This window comes from Lactuca sativa, chromosome 6, assembly GCF_002870075.4.
Source record: "Lactuca sativa cultivar Salinas chromosome 6, Lsat_Salinas_v11, whole genome shotgun sequence".
NCBI lineage: Eukaryota > Viridiplantae > Streptophyta > Magnoliopsida > Asterales > Asteraceae > Lactuca > Lactuca sativa.
This window is the reverse complement of record NC_056628.2, coordinates 34,356,248-34,374,656: the sequence shown is the minus strand read 5'-3', so window position 1 is coordinate 34,374,656 and position 18,409 is coordinate 34,356,248. Positions and strand designations below refer to the sequence as shown.

The following is an 18,409-nucleotide window of genomic DNA, read 5'->3' as shown; positions in this document are numbered from 1 at the left end:
GATCTCGGCATATCGACAGAAAATATCACTTTATTAGGCATCGAGTAGAAGAAGGAAACCTCGTGGTTAAGAGGATATCATCAGAAGATAACCCAACAGATCCGCTTATAAAGGGACTGAGTAGGGTCAAGCACTTGCAGCATGCTAGGAGTATTGGGCTGAGGGATGATATTAGTTTAGATTAGATAGTATTAGAAACATGTAATAGATAAATGTAATTGACATTTGATGATTAAATAAAGGAGTGTTATTTATAAGTATTGTTACTGTCTTATGTTAATTGTTTAGCTATTGTTTCACTTTGCATGTTTTGACTTCCAGAATAATTAAGTTTATTAAGAATAATCGAATTATTCAAACAGTCCACAATCGTTCATATGTTGGAAGTAGGCATGAATGAAGATTGTCATGAATTGGTGTGTAGATTGTCTAAATGGTATTAGACATAACAAAGGGTTGCTGCAACGTTCATGAGTGCTTATGAACAAGTTTTGAGCATTGGAATAAAGCCACGCTTGTTGGAATCACTTTGGAGTGATCGCAAGACGATAATATCATATGGTCTTAAAACCTAGATATATGGTTTATTATTTACTAATTGGTTGTACGTTGATAATGCGAAACCGCATCAGTAAATTGATGTCATAAAACGCATTGTTGTGTATAGTTGGTTAGTTGATAAGTAAATGCATATAAGTCGAAGTTTATCTGTTACTTTTATCCTAAGAAGGTAAAAGAGATATCACGGCCGCTTGATGATTTGATTTGAATTATGTGTTGGGCCCGTCAGGACTGAATTGATGTGTTCAATTAAGTTCTATGTCAAATAAATCTGAGATCAAGAAAAAGTTGTTGGACGATGAGAATGACTATGTCTCATGAAATCGTCTGCACGATATCAAAACAGAGGGCTATACGATCACTTATCTAAAGGACAGGTTACTGATAAGATCAGAGTTGACAACGTCTTCGAGAGCTACGATTGCTAATCGGATTGTGTTTACGTTTATAGTTACTAGACTTATCTAAGTGGGAGACTGTTGGATTAGTGTCTAAGGCTGTAACTATATTTAGTAAGTACTTGACCCGATTGTGCAAGGTCCTTTTGGGTTGCCTTCACTATAGCAACTTGACAGGGTGATTTAGAGAGAAGAGATATTATAATTAATATATTATAAGAATAATATATTAAAAGAATAATAATATCATTTTATTAATATAAGTCATAAATTAATTAGGAATTAATTTGGTGACTTAAAGAGATTAATTGAATAAAGGGGTATAAACTGTCAAATATATGAAAGTTGTATTTTGAGCTGATAATCCTTATGGATATAGGGTTGGACGATTTTAGGGATATGGATCACCTAGAAATCGTCCAAGGCCTTATCTAGGAAGGGATTTGGATTGCTTTGAGGCTAAGTTATCCAATTAGGGTTTAAGGGTGAAACCCTAGGAGCTCACAGTATAAATAGACCCATAGAGTTGAGGAAATCGGCCATTATTGTGATTGGAGAAACCCTAGAGCCGATTTCCCTCTTCCTCATCTCTCTCAAGTCACCTTCTTGCTAGTTGGTGTTTGTAAGCCATTAGAGGAGTGACATTTGTGACTCTTAGCTCCAAGAAGAAGAAGGTTTCAAGCAAGTAACTCAAGGTATTAATCTAGATCTCTTTTCATATGTTTTGTTCTTAGATCTAGCCATGAAAGTCTTGGAATTATAGCATGTTCAATTAGTGAAACCTAGATCCAAGCTATAGGGTTGTATGTGCACATAGGTAAAGTTCTTATGTCCAAAACCCATCAGGTATGTCTTTGGCATTCTCGGCATCAAACTTTGCACGGGGGTTTCGTGCTATCTCGACGAGGGTCCCTTCCAATTGTTCTTCTCCGATCTCCCTTTTAAGCATTGAGTGGTTGAAGGTGTCATGTCTTTTACTCTTGTGGTACTCATAGTACCATCCCTTTCCTCCCTTCACCGGTTGCTTGTCAGAAACTGCATAGACGTCTGGTCACCTACCTCGTCTTTCGTCTTTTTGGAATGGTCTAAAGCGTTCTTGCGAGCGCTTACTTCACCCAAAGTGTTTGCCCCTGCCTTGGGTTTCGGGGTGAGATGGTGGTGAGCTGTGGCACTTTGTTGCCGAGGCGATCATGGCGTTCAGGTATGCTTGCTTTGTTGCCTCCCCTTCCTCTTTTCTCAGGTAGCGTTCTACTTTCTCTTTTAGCTCTGCCCCTATCTTCGGTTTTTCCCCATGAGCTTTTGAGACAACTGTCCTAGGAGGATTCCCCAAGTAAAGGCGCCTGCTATTAATCCTTCGTCGTGGCTTGGGATGTCCAGTGTGGTGTTAGTGAACCTGGTGAAGCATTCTCGCACTGTCTCTCCTTCCTTCTGCTTGTAGCCGATAATCGAGTGTGAATCTCCCTTGTATTTACGCAGTTGCATGAAATTCGCCAAGAAGAGATACTTTAACTACCCGAAGTTATAGATGATCCTTGGTCGCAGCGTCTTGAACCACGTTCCTGCGTTGCCGTCTTGGTTGTCGGGAAGTATGTACACCATAATCGCTCGTCTAGCTTGAGTGAGGTCATTGTCCACTCGTAAGTGTCGATGTGGCTATCGTGATCTGTGTTTCCATTGTAGGTCTTGAGATGTGGGAACTTTGTTGTGTTTGGGATTTCGTAATCTAAGAGCTCCTAGGCGAACGGAGATGTTATGCTGCATGACAGACAGTCTTGATTTGGGATGTGAGCATGCTGTTGTATGTCGGGTGTGACATCCCCATTTTTCGCGGCCCGAAAAGACCGATTTTGTTTATGCTTTATAAAAATCAGAGTACGTTTTTTAATAAAAATGTTGCGGAATTTGTTCCCAGTAAAACATGATAAATACGTTATCAAAGCATTTCCGAAGAAAAGTATTTTTATTCATTTTAAAACATTTGGGATGTCATCGTCAATACAGAAACAAAATCATAAACAAAACTTACATTCATTATCACTAGTGATCTATATCTCCTTAATCTCTCAGTGTAATGTGACTTCATATCAACACCTGTGATATAAATAAACTGAGTGGGTCAGGTTGAGAAACATAGTGATTACATAGGGATTTCAATCCTACAATGTTATATCATATATATAATTTAGAACTCACAAAACATACAATTTCACCATATATGTGTAAGCAACTCCTATCCCACCCCGTCGATCCTGACAACGAGACTATCCATACTCTCAGACCTAAGAGTAGCCGTTTTACCTAATCCATACTCCCGGATCAGAAATGAGCGACTTTACCTAATCCATACTCTCGGAATAGGGACGAATGACTAATCCATACTCTCGGATTAATGATGAATGATTATGCCTAATCCATACTCTCGGACTAGGGACAATGAATAGGTCTAATCCATGCTCCCGGATCAATGACATATACTAAGGTTTTATTCTCTGAGTATAATTCACTCGTACTCGTAAGAAAACACTACCCAATATTCCTAATAATTAATTATATAACTCATAATAATATCTCAAGTACTTATTATAAGTTCCTAATAACGTTACTATAATTAAATAAACGATATATTAAAAATAGCGTAGACGTAGCTCACTTACAGCGGGTTTTATAGAAAACCGGGCTTTGCTTGGAGCAGCGTTCCCGAGCCCAAAATCTCTTCCTCTCGGAGTCGTCGAGCACTCCGGGGCTTCTGCCTCGTGCTAGGGAGGTTCCCTAGACTTTTCGGGGGGTTTCGGGGCTAGAGAGAGGTTCTAGAGAGAGAGTAAAAAGAAGAAAGAATGGGAAAGGTGTGAAGAAAATGACGGTGGGAGAGGTTCTATTTATAGGGTGAAAATGGCTGAACTTGGTGCCACATGTCACCATCTAGTGGCAAGACTTGGGGAGAAAGCAATGGCCAAGATTGTGCCACATCACCCATTTTCGCACATCACACTTCCGAATTCTAAAATCCGTAACTTTCACATACGACCTCCGTTTTTGACGTTCTTTATATCCACGCGTAGGTAAAAATAAGATCTACAACTTTCATTTTGACTCCGTCTGCTAATTCTAGAACTATCTTAATTTTAACAGTACGAGGAGATTATATTGTTAAATATTCGCGTAAAATTCATAACTTCTACATGCGTACTCTGCTTTCGTCTGTATTTTTACCGTTGAGTTCCTATTAATGAGATCTTCAATTCTCATTTAGGTCGCGTAGGCCAAAAACCAATCGAACTAAAATTCGAGTTTCGGGGCGTGCACTGTTATGCCAAATCTTAGAAAATTCATAACTTCGTCATACGAAGTCAGATTTGGGCGTTCTTTTTTTGTATGTTCTCGGTTTAACATATACTATAACTTTTTTTTTTGGATCGATAAGGCTAAAAAGTCCTTTATCAAAAATTCACTATTTACGTCTCCTGGTGCCGTGCCGGTTTTGCCATAAAACTTCGACGAGTCATAACGTCTTCGTTATAACTCGGATTTCGGCATTCTTTATATGTACGGAACCCTTGAGAAATATTATAAAACTTGGTTAAGATTAAATAATCTTTTGTCGAAAAGTCGTTTTCGACCCCTATTGTCTCTAAATTGACTAGCCCGGATCTACAGGCGTTACATCGGGGAGTGACCATAGTTTGGCCCATAGAACGCTTGTTGTGGAGATGGGAAGGTTAACATTTGGATGGGCAAAAGGGGTGAGTTTTGTGCAAGAGGATTATTGGGCACAAGTTGCTGATAATGTGGGATTGTGGTGTTGAAAGGTATGTTTGTTACAAACGAAGGTATTTGGAAAGCCATTATTTGGTTTCTCACCATCTGGTTCAGCGATGATGTTTGGAAAACCACCGATTGTTCGCCTACCATATGGTGTAGTGGTTGCGGTTGCGAGAAAGCTGGTGTGGCGTTGGCGTTTTCCACCGTTGGCGGTGTTGTACTGCTTGATATCACCATTGGTTGTGGTGTTTGCATTGGAGTGCTTTGTGTTGATACGACGACGGAGAAGTTGGTCCTCCGACGACCAATCTCTGTGACTCGGTTGTTGGAGTGGTGGTTACCGTCGAGCCGCCCTTTTGTGACGCTTCACCGGAGAGCGTTGTGGGAATCGGGGTGGTGGTTTGTTCCAACGACATCATAGGCCTGATGGGGCTGTTTGGTGTTCCACCAGTTACCCCGGTGTCACCGGACGCCATTCTTTCACCGATGAGGAGTGTGCTTTTTGCTTGTTTTTCGTCACATTACGGATGACGGCAAATGATGTGACTTGGTTCTCGAACGATGGTTTTGTACATCTGTGGTGATTCCGATGAACCTGCGAGGTCACAACGAGAAAGGATCAGCGGCCGTTCTCCGGGAGGAGACTCCCGGGAAAGCGCTCCGACGGTCTAGTCAGTGGATAGACTCGGGGTTGTATTGTGTGTAAACTAAGAGAAGACGACTTAATTTCCAAAAAGCATGATTGGTTTAGGCGGTAATGCAATGAACATCTGCCTTGTCGCCTGAGGCCGTTACATTTGTCCCGGAGTGAAAGGCGCCCCTGGCGGGGCCAAGCCTTTCTCCGCAAGCGCCCTGCTCTTAAGGGCGTTAGGTTCCGTCGGACTTAGTCTGCTGTGCGCGACATGCCTTGGGGCATTCTTTGACGCGTCTATTTCGCGACTTCTTTGTCCGTGCTAGGGCACGTCATCAGATCATTTGGAGTGTTTGAGGTGGTTGGAGACTTGGAGTGACTGAGGTATTTTGAGTTGAATCCATATTTTAAAGAAAAAATGAGAACGTAGAAGAATGTTGTGTGTTTCTGTAGTGTAAAATGTATATAAAATGGTTGGTATATATAAGTATAAGATGTAAAGTTTAAATTTGGAAATTAAATAATATTTTTATTTCCAACGTATACAACAACGGTCAAATATATGACTGTTTGCAAGATTTGCAAGCCTGTTGCATTTTCATTGGTTGTTTTTGTACATCTCCGCTATCACGTCACAAGCCACCCACGCTCCATTGGAGTGGTGTTCACAAGTAGGTTAGTAGGTTACCATGGCACGTAGGCCATCACACGTGGGTTGGTCATCTGTAAGTCTCAAATCTAATGGATCCAAATCAGTAATCAATTAAGGCAAACATCAAATAGAGTGTAGAAGGAGTAGAAGAAGAATTAATCCAACCGTGCACACATCTATATCAAATAAATGTCAGGTACACCTTAGGAAAACACACACATACATCACTGACCTCCCTATACAACTGACACAAACACACTCTATTTATAGGACCACCAGCCGCACATGTGTATACAACCGCACACGCGTGTATGGCCGCACACAGAGTGTGCAGCCGCACACACGTGTATAGCCGCACACGCGTGTATGGCTGCACACACTCGCTAACATACTACAACCAACATAACAAACCCCAAGACCTATACAAGATGAATGCCTAACTCAAACCACAAAATTATGACCTAACATTCTCCCCCTTGGTTTGAGCTAGCATGGACTCAGGTCTTCTTCATCAGTGATCTCCTCCTTGAGCTCTGAGATAGATGGGCCTGCTCCCCCTAGACTTCCTTCACCTGTTGATATTCATTTGCCACGAGGTAAAGGATCTGAATCTTGTTGAACAAGAAACCTGGCAAGCCTCAAAGAGGCAACATCATGCGTAGGTTGTGGAGGAGAAGAACCCCCAGGAGCAGAAGAACTCCCGACTTCAAACGAAGATCTAACATTACTTGGTCCTTTTAGGGTCGGTTGAGTTGGTGTAGCAGCTTTGGAGGGTTGTTGGATTGGTGGTACTTGTTCTTGGATAAGATCTCCCTGCCTCTGATCAAGTCATGTTGTTTTCACAAGAGGCTGGGAGGTTTGTGTCAGTATCTGATCACTCATCAAATGGAAATAAAGTTGGAATAGCAAATGGAAGGGGAGGAATCCTTGAAGTTGTATCCATATCGGTTGAAAGGTGTCGACCATCTGATCAAAAGTTGGAGACGTCACTTTGAGAACACCACTAACTCCTTTTGTCAATGATCAAGCAGCAATAGAATAAGAAGATGAAAAGAAATCGAGCTTGCACACGTTTATATCAGAAAAACGTCAGGTACAACTCGATGGAACACTCTGTAAACACTATTGCATCGAGGTCTTCACTGCTTAACCGTATATCATTATCCGTAGTCTATAAGCTGATCTGTGAGACACTCAACAAGCTATACTTTAACTCAGGAGCGTAGATGACGTTCTCAAAACTCAGCACTCCATTTACAACTATTCCTTTTTGAGTGATCTTCCCTCCATCTCCTCCCGTGAAGGAAACATAGCCCCCATTAAAATTCTGAATGACATGCAGTTGGGAGATGTCTCCTGTCAATGTGCCTGGAACAACCGCTGTCGACGTACCAAGGTTTGACGACATTCCTCCACAGTTGTTCCTGCACAATGAGCGGGATTATTTAGATTTGGGGACCCAGGTCATTACAAGCCTGGGTCCCAACCGCACACACCAACCGCACACTCAACCGCACACTCCAATCGCACACTCAACCGCACACTCCAACCGTACACTCAGCCGCACACTTAACCGCACACTCCAACCGTACACTCCAACCGCACACTCAGCCGCACACTCAACCGCACACTCTAACCGCACACCTTCAAACTCCAACCGCACACCTTCAAATTTCCAACCGCACACCTTCAAACTCCAACCGCACACCTTCAATGTTCCTTCAAAATTGACACTGAATTGGCTCTGATACCAATTGTAAGTCTCAAATCTAATGGATCCAAATCAGTTATCAATTAAGGCAAACATCAAATAGAGTGTAGAAGGAGTAGAAGAAGAATTAATCCAAACGTACACACATCTATATCAAATAAATGTCAGGTACACCTTAGGAAAACACACACATAAGTCACTGACCTTCCTATACAACTGACACAGATACACTCTATTTATAGGACCACCAACCGCACACGTGTATACAACCGCACACGTGTGTACAGCCGCACACGCGTGTATGGCCGCACACAGAGTGTGCAGCCGCACACACATGTATAGCCGCACACGCGTGTATGGCCGCACACACTCGCTAACATACTACAACCAACATAACAAACCCCAAGACCCTACCAAGACCTATACAAGATGAATGCCTAGCTCAAACCACAAAATTATGACCTAACAATATACCGGTTAGCCTTACTACAAGATGCAGGGGATATACGGTCTGACCTTAGTAAGTACGTGTGGCAAAGTCATGGTTATGAACACCAAATATCGGTTTAGTGAGATTATGTGTGAAGCCCCCAACTCCCATGGTCACGTACGAGTGTTACACTATTATAAATCATTTTTATTTATTTAGATCTAATTTCATGTACGTCTCTAAAGAAGAACAAAACGTTAACATCAACAATTTCCATAGTTCAAACTTCAAAACATTCTTTCTCAAACAATCCTTTAATTTTTCAAAATAAAATTTCAAATATGAATCAAATTTTATGTGGGTATATATTTGTTTTGAAGATTGTGAATTTTATATTAGATAATACATCTAATAAACCATTGACATTGAGAAACAAATAAACAAGCAGACACCAAAAACACCATTTATTTTTACCCATTCCATCTAACCAACCATCCCTACAATCAAAAAGTTATCAAGTAAATAACTATCCATCTTCAGAAATAATATTCATCATCATCAGAATCATAATCATCATCAAATTCTTCATCATCATCAAATTCATCATCATCATCATCATCATCAAATTCATCATCATCATCAGTGTCCACAATGTTTTCTTCATCCCAAAGGGGACACGTGCATGTCGCCTTCTTATTCTTCCACTCAGCCCCACACGTGTAGCAAAATTCATATCCACACCTGCTCCATTTTGATGTTTGCCCAAATTAGGGTTCTTGAGGAATTTGGGAATTTCATGGGTTACACCCTAAAAAAAAATTAAAAACATACCTGCATGTCATATGGTAGCAACCAGTTGCAAGCTCTATCATATGTTTGCATTTAATACACTGACGCCATAGATTTCTTGCAGCAAGACTCTTAAGCTTTGATTCATCCACAAGGGGTGTAGGATTTCTTCTCTTGTACTCTGCACAATTCATATTTCTATGCCAAGGAACCCTACAATTGACACAGAAGTCACCGTGACATTTGCAGCATGTTCTAGCTCCATTCTCATGTATAAATCTTGGAAGCTTTGAAAGTTCAGTTTTTGACATTAATGCTGAACATTTTGGATAAGGGCAATAAATTTTTTCTGTCACGGGAATTGAAGCTTCCTTTAATCGATGTTTCATCATCTCAATTAACTTTGGTGTCATAAAAATCTCACAGCTTTCAACTTTTAGTTCCAATTCACAACCTTCATGTGGACATTTAGGCACTATTCCATGGAGTAATTTCACCTCTACATGTTGCTTCATGCAAGAAAAGCAGTATCTGTGGTTACAATTTCCGGCTGAAAAGAACTGGTCTGTTGATTTATCATCCAAACATATAACACAGTGTTCAAGCTTATTGCCATTATTTGATTCCGGTGGCTTGTTTATTTGAGAATCTATTGCTTCTCTTGCGAGTTTGAATGCAAATTTGACATCTTTTCGAGCAACAAAAGAGGGTGAAAAGTATGTGAAACTTTTTTGAAGGAGTTTTATCTGATTCACAAACGCTTTCATCTTAGCTTGTTTTGGCTGCCATCTCCCACTAACCTGCAGTTGTTGAAACACTGATATGAAGTATGAAGTATGAAGACGAAATCAACATACAGAGCTTTAGACGAAAATCGACTCACGTATTGATACAGTGTGTAATAATCACAATAGAACCTGATTCTCTTGAGATCCAAAGCAATGGCAGCATTCAAAGCCTCAATCAACGCCTTCCCCTCAACACTCTGCCTGCTAATACGATCATCTTCAATCAAATCTAGAGGTTTCCTCATCTCGAAAATTAACTCATCCCTCGAATCGCATATTGCCACGCCAATTCCAGCGAATGTCGTTGTTTTCTGTGAAGAACTAGTACCATGAACTCTCTCCTCGCTCAACAAACCCTTGAAATAAACCCTAAAAACCTCTGAATTGTCTTTGCTTTTCGAAGAAGAAGAACCCTCGCCGTAAGGACGCTCGAAATTGTGGCCGACCTCTTCCCACTCATCCTCTGGCATACGCAAAATCTCTCGAGCTAGTTTCTGATCGTGGATTCGACGGTGTAGATCTTCCTTAAATTTCATCTTCTCTGTTTCGATGACCACGCGGTCGCGGATTTCAGCCTCGTAATTGTCAAGCTCTAGGGTTTGGAGGTCGACGAGGTTTACAGCATCTGAGTCGTCCGAGACCAGGATTGGTGGTCGTTGAGATTTCATCGGTGAAGTGGAGGAGGAGGGCTGAAATGCGAGAGAGGCAGTCATGGCTTCTTCAAGTTGGAGGCGGAACGCTAGGTCCAGGTCGGATACGAAGATTCGGGCCGCCGCTAACTCCCGGTGTTGTTCGGCGGCGACTATGTTCAGTTCCTCTTTGTCCTCGTCCATCTTCGTCGCCATTAAGAGCGAATTCTACGATCCGTAACTGGTATATGCAATTCTTTAGGGTTAATCGCCAAATTATCCTTTTTTGTCTAGTGAATCCTAGCAATCCAAAAAATTTCAACTGAAGCAACTGAAGATATCTTTTTGCTACGAAGGACCCCTTATTCCCCTCCGTAGCAACTCAATGCTACTCGATTGGCTCGCTCTTCTCAGCCTTCAATGGCGTATTCAACTCTCCAGTGGCCAAGCTAACGAGTTCAATCCAATATACCGTCTTTTGGAAGTGTTTTTACTTTTTAATTTTTTATTGTTTAGAGCCGTATATAATTTATTATTTTATACAATTCAATACATAAATAGCAAATCGTTTTGTATAAATCGTTACGGTATCTAAAGACAAAACTGTAAAATTGGTCTTTGTGGTACTCAAAAAACTTTGGATGAGATCCAAAAAGTTTTCAACTTGCATGGAAAGTCAAAATCAATTTTTTTTTTGGGCTTTTGGTCCTTGATACACTTAAAAAGACGATTTTACCCTTTTTATTTCTTTTCTCTATTTTCTTTATTTATTTTGATATATAAATAATTAAAAATAAAAACAAAACTAAAATCTCACCCAGCCCTCCTCTTTCTCTCTCTATCTCACACACTCTCTCTCTCTCTCTCTCTCTCTCTCTCTCTCTCTCTCTCTCTCGGATGTCATTCAACTACCATCACCGCCACCATATGCTTGCCGGAACCCTACATCATACACCATTGATTACCCCATCATCAACATCTAGTCACAACAAAACACCACCATAAACCCACAATTTAACATCTGTTTTGATCATTATCTCCGATGACAATTTTCATCAAAATATCTGAACAGATCATTATCTCCGATGACAATTTTCATCAAAAGATCTCTGATGTCGTAGCAATTCCAAACTGGTTTCCGGTGATCATTTTCCTTACTAGACACCTAAGAGCTCATATATCAGGAGTTGATTCCTGTTTATTTTTCCTAATTTATCACCTGTACATTCTAATTTCGTTCATGAATTCCTAATTTCACTAACTTGTGTGTAGTATATTAAAGAGATTTGTTTTTAATTTGTGTTTCAGATTAAAGAGATGGTGCAACGAAAAAGGAGAGGGAAATGATGAAACCCCTGAAATCGAACCTTGGAAACCCTAAAATCGAACTTTTAAACCCCTAAAATAGGGCCTTGAAATCCCTCCTGTTGTTCGAGGATAATAATTAACTCGCTAGAGAGCCATATCACCACCACCATCTTTCATCATAATATATGAACTGAAACTGATGGTCTTACCTTCATCACAAGGAAATACAAATACAGGGGAAGACGCAGAGAAGGAGGATCCTACAAGCTCTTCATCAAGAAATCTAGACATTACATAGCTGATGTCATACCGATTTCCGGTTGTCTTCACGCTTCCATATCACAACCCAACACCACCACCAACAATTGCATTAACATGGAAGAAAAGAAAACTGATATATAGAGAAAGAGGCGAGAGAGTAAATGAGAGTGAAAGTGAGAAGGGGGGTTACGGGTAGGGAGGGGTAGGTGATTTTCTTTTTCTTTTTTATAATTATTTAAGGGGATGAGATTTTTTTTATAATTATTTAAATACTAAACAAATACAGAAAATATAAAAAGAAATGATAAGGGGTAAAATCGTATTTTTCAACTTTTTTAGGACCAAAACCAAAGGAAATTATTGATTTTGGACCTTCCATGCAAGTTGAAAACTTTTTGGACCCTATCCAAAGTTTTTTGAATACCACAGGGACCAATTTTACAGTTTTGTCGTATCTAAATGATAAACAAGTTTTTTTTCTTAAGATATCTATTACAAATATGAGACTAACCTAGATAGATGTGGAAGCCTGTTAGATTGTAGGTACAAATCCGAACGTAAATGATTTAGACCCTGTTTGGGAAAAAACAAGAAAAATGATTTTAGATAAAAGTGCTAATTTGCTTATAGTGGTGTTAAAAAAGAGTTTTTTTTAAAAAGTGTTTGGATAAGCTTTTGTAGTGAAAAAGCTAATAAGTTAATATGTTAAAAAGTGTTTGGTTTAAAAATTGTTTTTTAAAGTTATTTTAGCTGAAAAGCCATAAACAGTGTCAAAAACCATGTTTTATATGCTTATTAAAAAGTGTTTATTGAAACTTATAAAAAAGTTATTATGAAAAAGTGTTTTTGAGTTTACCAAACACTTTTTTTTGCTTATTAGCTTTTCAAAGAGCCAATAAACAAATAAACACTTTTCAAACGCAATCCCAAACACCCCCTTAATCAATTTAAATTCTTTGAATTTAACTTCTAACAAATAATCGGTCATTTTTCAAAATATATATATATATATATATATATATATATATATATATATATATATATATATATATATATATATATATATATATATATATATATATATATAACAAATAATAGATAATCACAAAAGACCATATAGTTTTTTAGAGTATAGACGTCCACATTTTAGATCCTTGGTAAAATGACAGCTTATTCCAAATTATTTTTCATTTCACTTTACACTTTCAAAAATCCTTCCCTATAGATAATATGTATCATCGGTTTAATGAAATGATATAGTTTCATGCCTGATATTGGAATACATTGAGACTTTGATTAATTATTTGAGTTTTTGTAATGTTAGTGTTGCGTTTTGGGTTTATTCCTCGGATTTTAGAATCCGAAAACCTACTTTTTAACTTTTCTACTGTAAAAAACATCATACATGTTTCTTGCTTTTCAAGAGGACGTTTGGCTTAACTTTTGTGGAGCAAAAGTCTTTTTTATAAAAGAACTTTTTACAAAAGTTATTTTTTAAAATGTATTTGGATTAGCTTTTGAAGAGAAAAAGTCAAAAGTTAAAGTGTTTTGTTTAAATTTTATATGTAAAATGACTAAAAATGACATGTTTACATATTTACATTGATTTACTACTTTACATATATTATTTAATACTTAATTTTTTTTAAACACATATTATAATTTTGCAAACATTTTATTAGAAAATATAAAATATAAATTTCTTTTAAAATATTTCTAATTTTTTGGATTAGACCATGACAATATAAAAATTACTACGTTCATACAAATTGTAAATAATTCATAAGATGACTTTTTGGATTAGACCATGACAATATTAAAATTACGTTAATACAAATTGTAAATAATTCATAAAAAAATATCATAGATAATATTACATTCATCTTCGCAATGTGATTATATCTTGTGCAATAATATCCCGTATCGTTGCGATATATAAATCATCACCGTCCGTACGACGTGTACTTGGACCTTCTTCGTAAACATCACTACCGGTATCACCTCGTACATGATTGTAAGATTCTTGTTGTGCCATATTAATCGTTTCATCAAACCTACCAACCTTTCTAGTGTAGTTATGGATCGTCATCGATGCTATCACAATTCTCACTTGGTTCTTGTACTTGTAATTAACATGCATGTCTCTTAATAACGTCCACCTAGCTTTCCACACTCCAAAAGTTCGTTCAATGATATTTCGCAATGATGAGTGAAGATAGTTAAATTTCTCTTTCGGTCCACGAGGTTCACGAATAGCAGCTGTGTGTCCACGTCGAAAATCTGGTAAATGATAACGAATATTTGTGTCTTTGTATGGAGCAAGATACCCTCTAGTATTTTGATATCCGACATCAACAACATAATATTTATCTGTAATAAAACAAACATTTATTATTCGTTTCAAACAAGTAGTAAAAACATAAAACTTGTGTTCAAAAAAAAAATACTAACCACCTGTTGGATAGGGAAAATTAAGATCTGGTCTCTGTAAGGCTTCATTGAAAATTCTTGTATCATGTGCAGTCCCCTCCCAACTGGTCCAGACAAATGTAAAGCACATGTTAAAATCACAAACAATCATTATATTTTGTGTTGCATATCCCTTTCGACCAATGTACTTCACTTCATCTTTTTGTGAAAATTCGTTGGACCCTTTACGAAAATCGGGAAAGTTGATGACAATGGCCATGTAATCTGATATTGTTGGGGAAGGATTATTTTGTGGATAAGTTTGTGTGTTTTTTCATGATATGACATCCAATAAAGCATCAACTTGTTCTTCATAAATTGAACTTTTACTCTTGGTTGGATGGTTGTTGGAAACAAACTTAGGCCCCTTCCTTTTACTTGAACTACTTTCATGGAGACTAGGAAAAAGAGGCTCATCATCATCTAAATTGATTTCATCACTATCTCCTTCGCCCTCCATATTTTCTTCGTTTGGATTGCTATTGTTTTGAAATTGTAATGGAGTCATAGTCTGATCTCCAATGGCAACAGAATCCCGAAACAAAGTAGCATATTTCTCATCAAATATGCTCAAATATGTGTTCCTAAATTTGACATAATCTTTATTCTCCTGCAAGACAAAAAGATATTGTAAATCAAATATGTTCAATCTATATGTAATCATAACTTAAAATAATTAAAAAGAATAGTAATCATATCTTTATTTTCTCCTCCCACCACTCACGCGACGCATCTACTTAGAGATGTCAACGGGGGCAAACAGGACGGGGAGTGCATCCCCCGCCCCCGCCCCCGAAATTTTCTTGTTCCCCCGTCCCCGCCCCTGCCCCCGAAATGTTCAACCTTCCTACCCCCGCCCCCACCCCGAATCCCCTTTATTACCCCTGCCCCCACCCCCGTTCCCCCGTCCCCGATTGATTTTGGGCTGTCTTTTTTTTTTTGCTAAAAGAAACTATTATTTACGCTAAAAAAACTATTTTTTAGATAACAAATAATTATGTATAGTAGAATTTTACATGTTAAAAATAAAAAAAGTTATAGCATCTTAAAAACATTATACTAACAATTTAAAAACATGTTTTTTGATGAATTTTGGAAGCTCAAAATCATGTTATAGTTTATTATATTTATATATTTAATATATGTAAATATATGTGTAATTTATCAACGGGGCCTCCATGGGGGTTTCGGGACGGGATTGTCTATCCCCGCCCCCGCCCCCGAAATTAAAACGGGGGTTAACCTTGCCCCCGCCCTCGTCCCCGCCCCCGATCTATTTAAAAAAAAAATCCCCAAACGGTACGGGGTCCCCACGGGAATGGGGTCCCACGAGACTTTTTGACATCCCTACATCTACTAGGTTTCTCGTCCCACCGAGTTTGATTTCAAGCCTCATTAAGCGGTCATAAAGCTTCCACGTTTTTTTCATGTTCTCCCATTTGTTTGTTAGTTGTTTTTTTCAAGGCTGTAACCTGTTTTCTCCTTAATGCATTTTTGTATATTTTCCCACCCAACTTTATCAAAGGAGGTACGGGGTTTATGGTCTTTTTTCTGTTCAATCAAGCACGAATCAACAAACACCATGAAACTACGATTATCCCACCCAAATTTTGGTTTTTTCATTTTTAAAGATGTTTCACAATCAACAATTGTAGTGTTGTTTTCATCCATTATCTGTGAATTACATATAGTATCAACATTTAAACAACAAATCAATTTCATTAACCCTCCTAAATGATTTCATTAATTTATCAGAATTCTAATCAAAACAGAAAAAATAGAATATCACAAAATATCAGTTTCACAAATTGGTTACCTGTTAACACAAATATCATCCCTGAAAAAAAAATTCATCAGCCTCATATTTCATCAATTTCACTAATTATTAATCCATATTTCATCAAGTTCACAGAATAATCACTATTTCACAGCATATGAATTTCAGAAATCGGGAGGAACAAATCACAACATATCGATTTCAGAAATCGGGAGGAAGAAATCACAGAATAGTTCAAGGAAAATTCAAAAACTACATTTCTTTGCTACTGAAAAATGGAAAATAGACAGGAAGATTTTGTAAAATCGGAGATCGGAAATCGACTGGAAAGATAACAAACCTGATCGGAGATGGAGAAAGAAGACGCCAATGTTGCAGTGTTGCAGGTCGCTAGTGTTGCAGGTGTTGCAGGTCGTCGGTGTTGCAGGAACGATCGAGATGCGAGAGAGAAGAAAGTGACAGAGAGAACGAGAGAGTAGGGAATACGCTGTGAATGAAGAATTAATTAGGGTAGATAAGGGGTATATTGATAATTTAATATTTTTAGCTGTTGAAAAGTTAGAAAAAGTCACGTAATCGTGACTTTTCAAAAAGGCTCAATTTACTCTATTGGAAAAGTCATTTACAAAAGTCATTTTCACTTAACCAGACATCTTTTTGACTTTTTCTAAAAGATAAAAGTCAAAAGTCATTTTAAAAGTTAACCCAAACACCCTCCAAATATGTTATTTGGTTTTCGGAGCTTGGAGTGCTAATTTTGAACATATCTATTAGAAATTTCAAAACATGTTTATCTGATTGTTATATTTCAAGGGGTATAAGACTACTATCATCAGCAATCAAACAATGTTTGATCACCAATAAACAAAAATTATTTAACAAAAATCTCAGATACAATGTTCATGTAACTTGGAACTTTCCTAGTTGTCTAAATTTGATTTTTATTAACCAAAATCTGTAATTTATAGGTTAGACGACATTTTGTTAAAATAAATAAACAAAATAGTATGATATTCATAATATTTTTCTCTACAAACATACACTTATATTGATATTTTTTGTTATTATATTTTATTATTTTATAATGTAAATAAGTTAGCTTGAGATTGGTTGTTAACCAAGTTGATAAAAACGATTTGATTGGTTTGTGTACATAGAGGAAAAAGGAAATATTTTTGTTAATGAAATTGTTGGGTTAGCTGTGGTCATGAATGTGGGTGGTCTAGGCCAAAAGGCATTTTTAAGTCGAATGTCCTTGGATGTAATAATCGGACAAGTTCTTCGTGTTTTATATTTTTATATTCACAGTACTATGTTTTAATTTGTGTATTTCTTTGATTGTGAAGATATATGCCAATAAAAAGGTGAAGAAGAAATCTAAAAGCTATCACTTACCAGGATACAATCTACAAAAGTTGTCATGTCAATGATGATTTTCTAAAATTTCCAGAATTTAAACGTGCCCTGATAAAAGTATTAATAACACATATACGTTTTATATGCCAATAAATGTTCCATTATGGCTCAGTAGATGTGTATCGCTCGATATGCATCAGTTATGGTTCTTATAACTCTTAATTAGGGTTTGGGGTTAATATTTTATTTTACAGTGTATTGTATTTTGTTTGGGGTTAATATCAAGGTTGTAAAAATCGTTCGGCGTTAGCTCGACGGCCGACTGGGGTCAAGCGATTAATCGGTTTGGTGGGGATTAATCGGAGGATTAATCGGGGACCATAAATTACTAATAAAACTATTATAAAACTTAATATATCCCGGAACACTATACTCAGGGTTCCAAACCTCCAGTGAGTGACTATAAGCGATTATGTCATCGAGGTTTTCCTGGTCAAGGTAAGAATTTGAGGATCAGACTTGACGAATTGTCATAAAGACATCACTCTGCTTTATATATATATATATATATATATATATATATATATATATATATATATATATATATATATATATAAAATAAAATTGGATTCTAAAATAAGATTCAATTAATTAGAAGCATTCGTAGTTTTCAGTTCGTTTGTCATCATCTAAAGAAAAAGAAAAGAGTAAACTAAAGTCTAATGAAGATGGTGTATAGGCCTATCGAAAAGCTGTTTTCGTCATTTCTGCTCTTTGCATCTTCCCCGACCCCTCGTCACTGCTTTCTGATCATGTCTCTTTGAGAGAGAATCTTGTGAACCTGAGATGTACAATCTGAGGGAGTCAGGTCTTTTTCAATTGAATCACTA

The 18,409-nt window shown here is 37.5% G+C and overlaps 2 protein-coding genes across 2 annotated transcripts; both read right to left on the bottom strand.

The window, feature by feature from the left end:
- Positions 1-8,591: 8,591 nt before the first annotated feature.
- LOC111903838 (E3 ubiquitin-protein ligase RSL1) lies at positions 8,592-10,823 on the bottom strand. The gene is made up of 3 exons (XM_023899584.2): positions 9,815-10,823; positions 8,974-9,731; positions 8,592-8,883 (listed from the first exon to the last, which is right to left on the bottom strand). Exons 1-3 carry the CDS (start codon positions 10,562-10,564, stop codon positions 8,679-8,681), a joined length of 1,713 nt encoding a protein of 570 aa, XP_023755352.1. The 5' UTR covers positions 10,565-10,823; the 3' UTR covers positions 8,592-8,678.
- Positions 10,824-13,796: 2,973 nt separating this feature from the next.
- LOC128126768 (uncharacterized) lies at positions 13,797-14,606 on the bottom strand. Its single transcript, XM_052764876.1, has 2 exons — positions 14,369-14,606; positions 13,797-14,287 (listed from the first exon to the last, which is right to left on the bottom strand). Exons 1-2 carry the CDS (start codon positions 14,604-14,606, stop codon positions 13,797-13,799), a joined length of 729 nt encoding a protein of 242 aa, XP_052620836.1.
- Between the last annotated feature and the right edge of the window lie 3,803 nt (positions 14,607-18,409).

Excerpts from the sequence above, each read along its gene's own strand:
- LOC111903838 (XM_023899584.2), bottom strand. The coding sequence starts at position 10,564 with ATGGCGACGAAGATGGACGAGGACAAAGAGGAACTGAACATAGTCGCC. Across the intron at positions 9,732-9,814 it reads ATTACACACTGTATCAATAC|GTTAGTGGGAGATGGCAGCC; the intron begins GTGAGTCGATTT and ends CAACAACTGCAG. Across the intron at positions 8,884-8,973 it reads TGCTACCATATGACATGCAG|GTGTGGATATGAATTTTGCT; the intron begins GTATGTTTTTAA and ends AAAATGGAGCAG.
- LOC128126768 (XM_052764876.1), bottom strand. The coding sequence starts at position 14,606 with ATGGCCATTGTCATCAACTTTCCCGATTTTCGTAAAGGGTCCAACGAA. Across the intron at positions 14,288-14,368 it reads TTTTCCCTATCCAACAGGTG|ATAAATATTATGTTGTTGAT; the intron begins GTTAGTATTTTT and ends GTTTTATTACAG.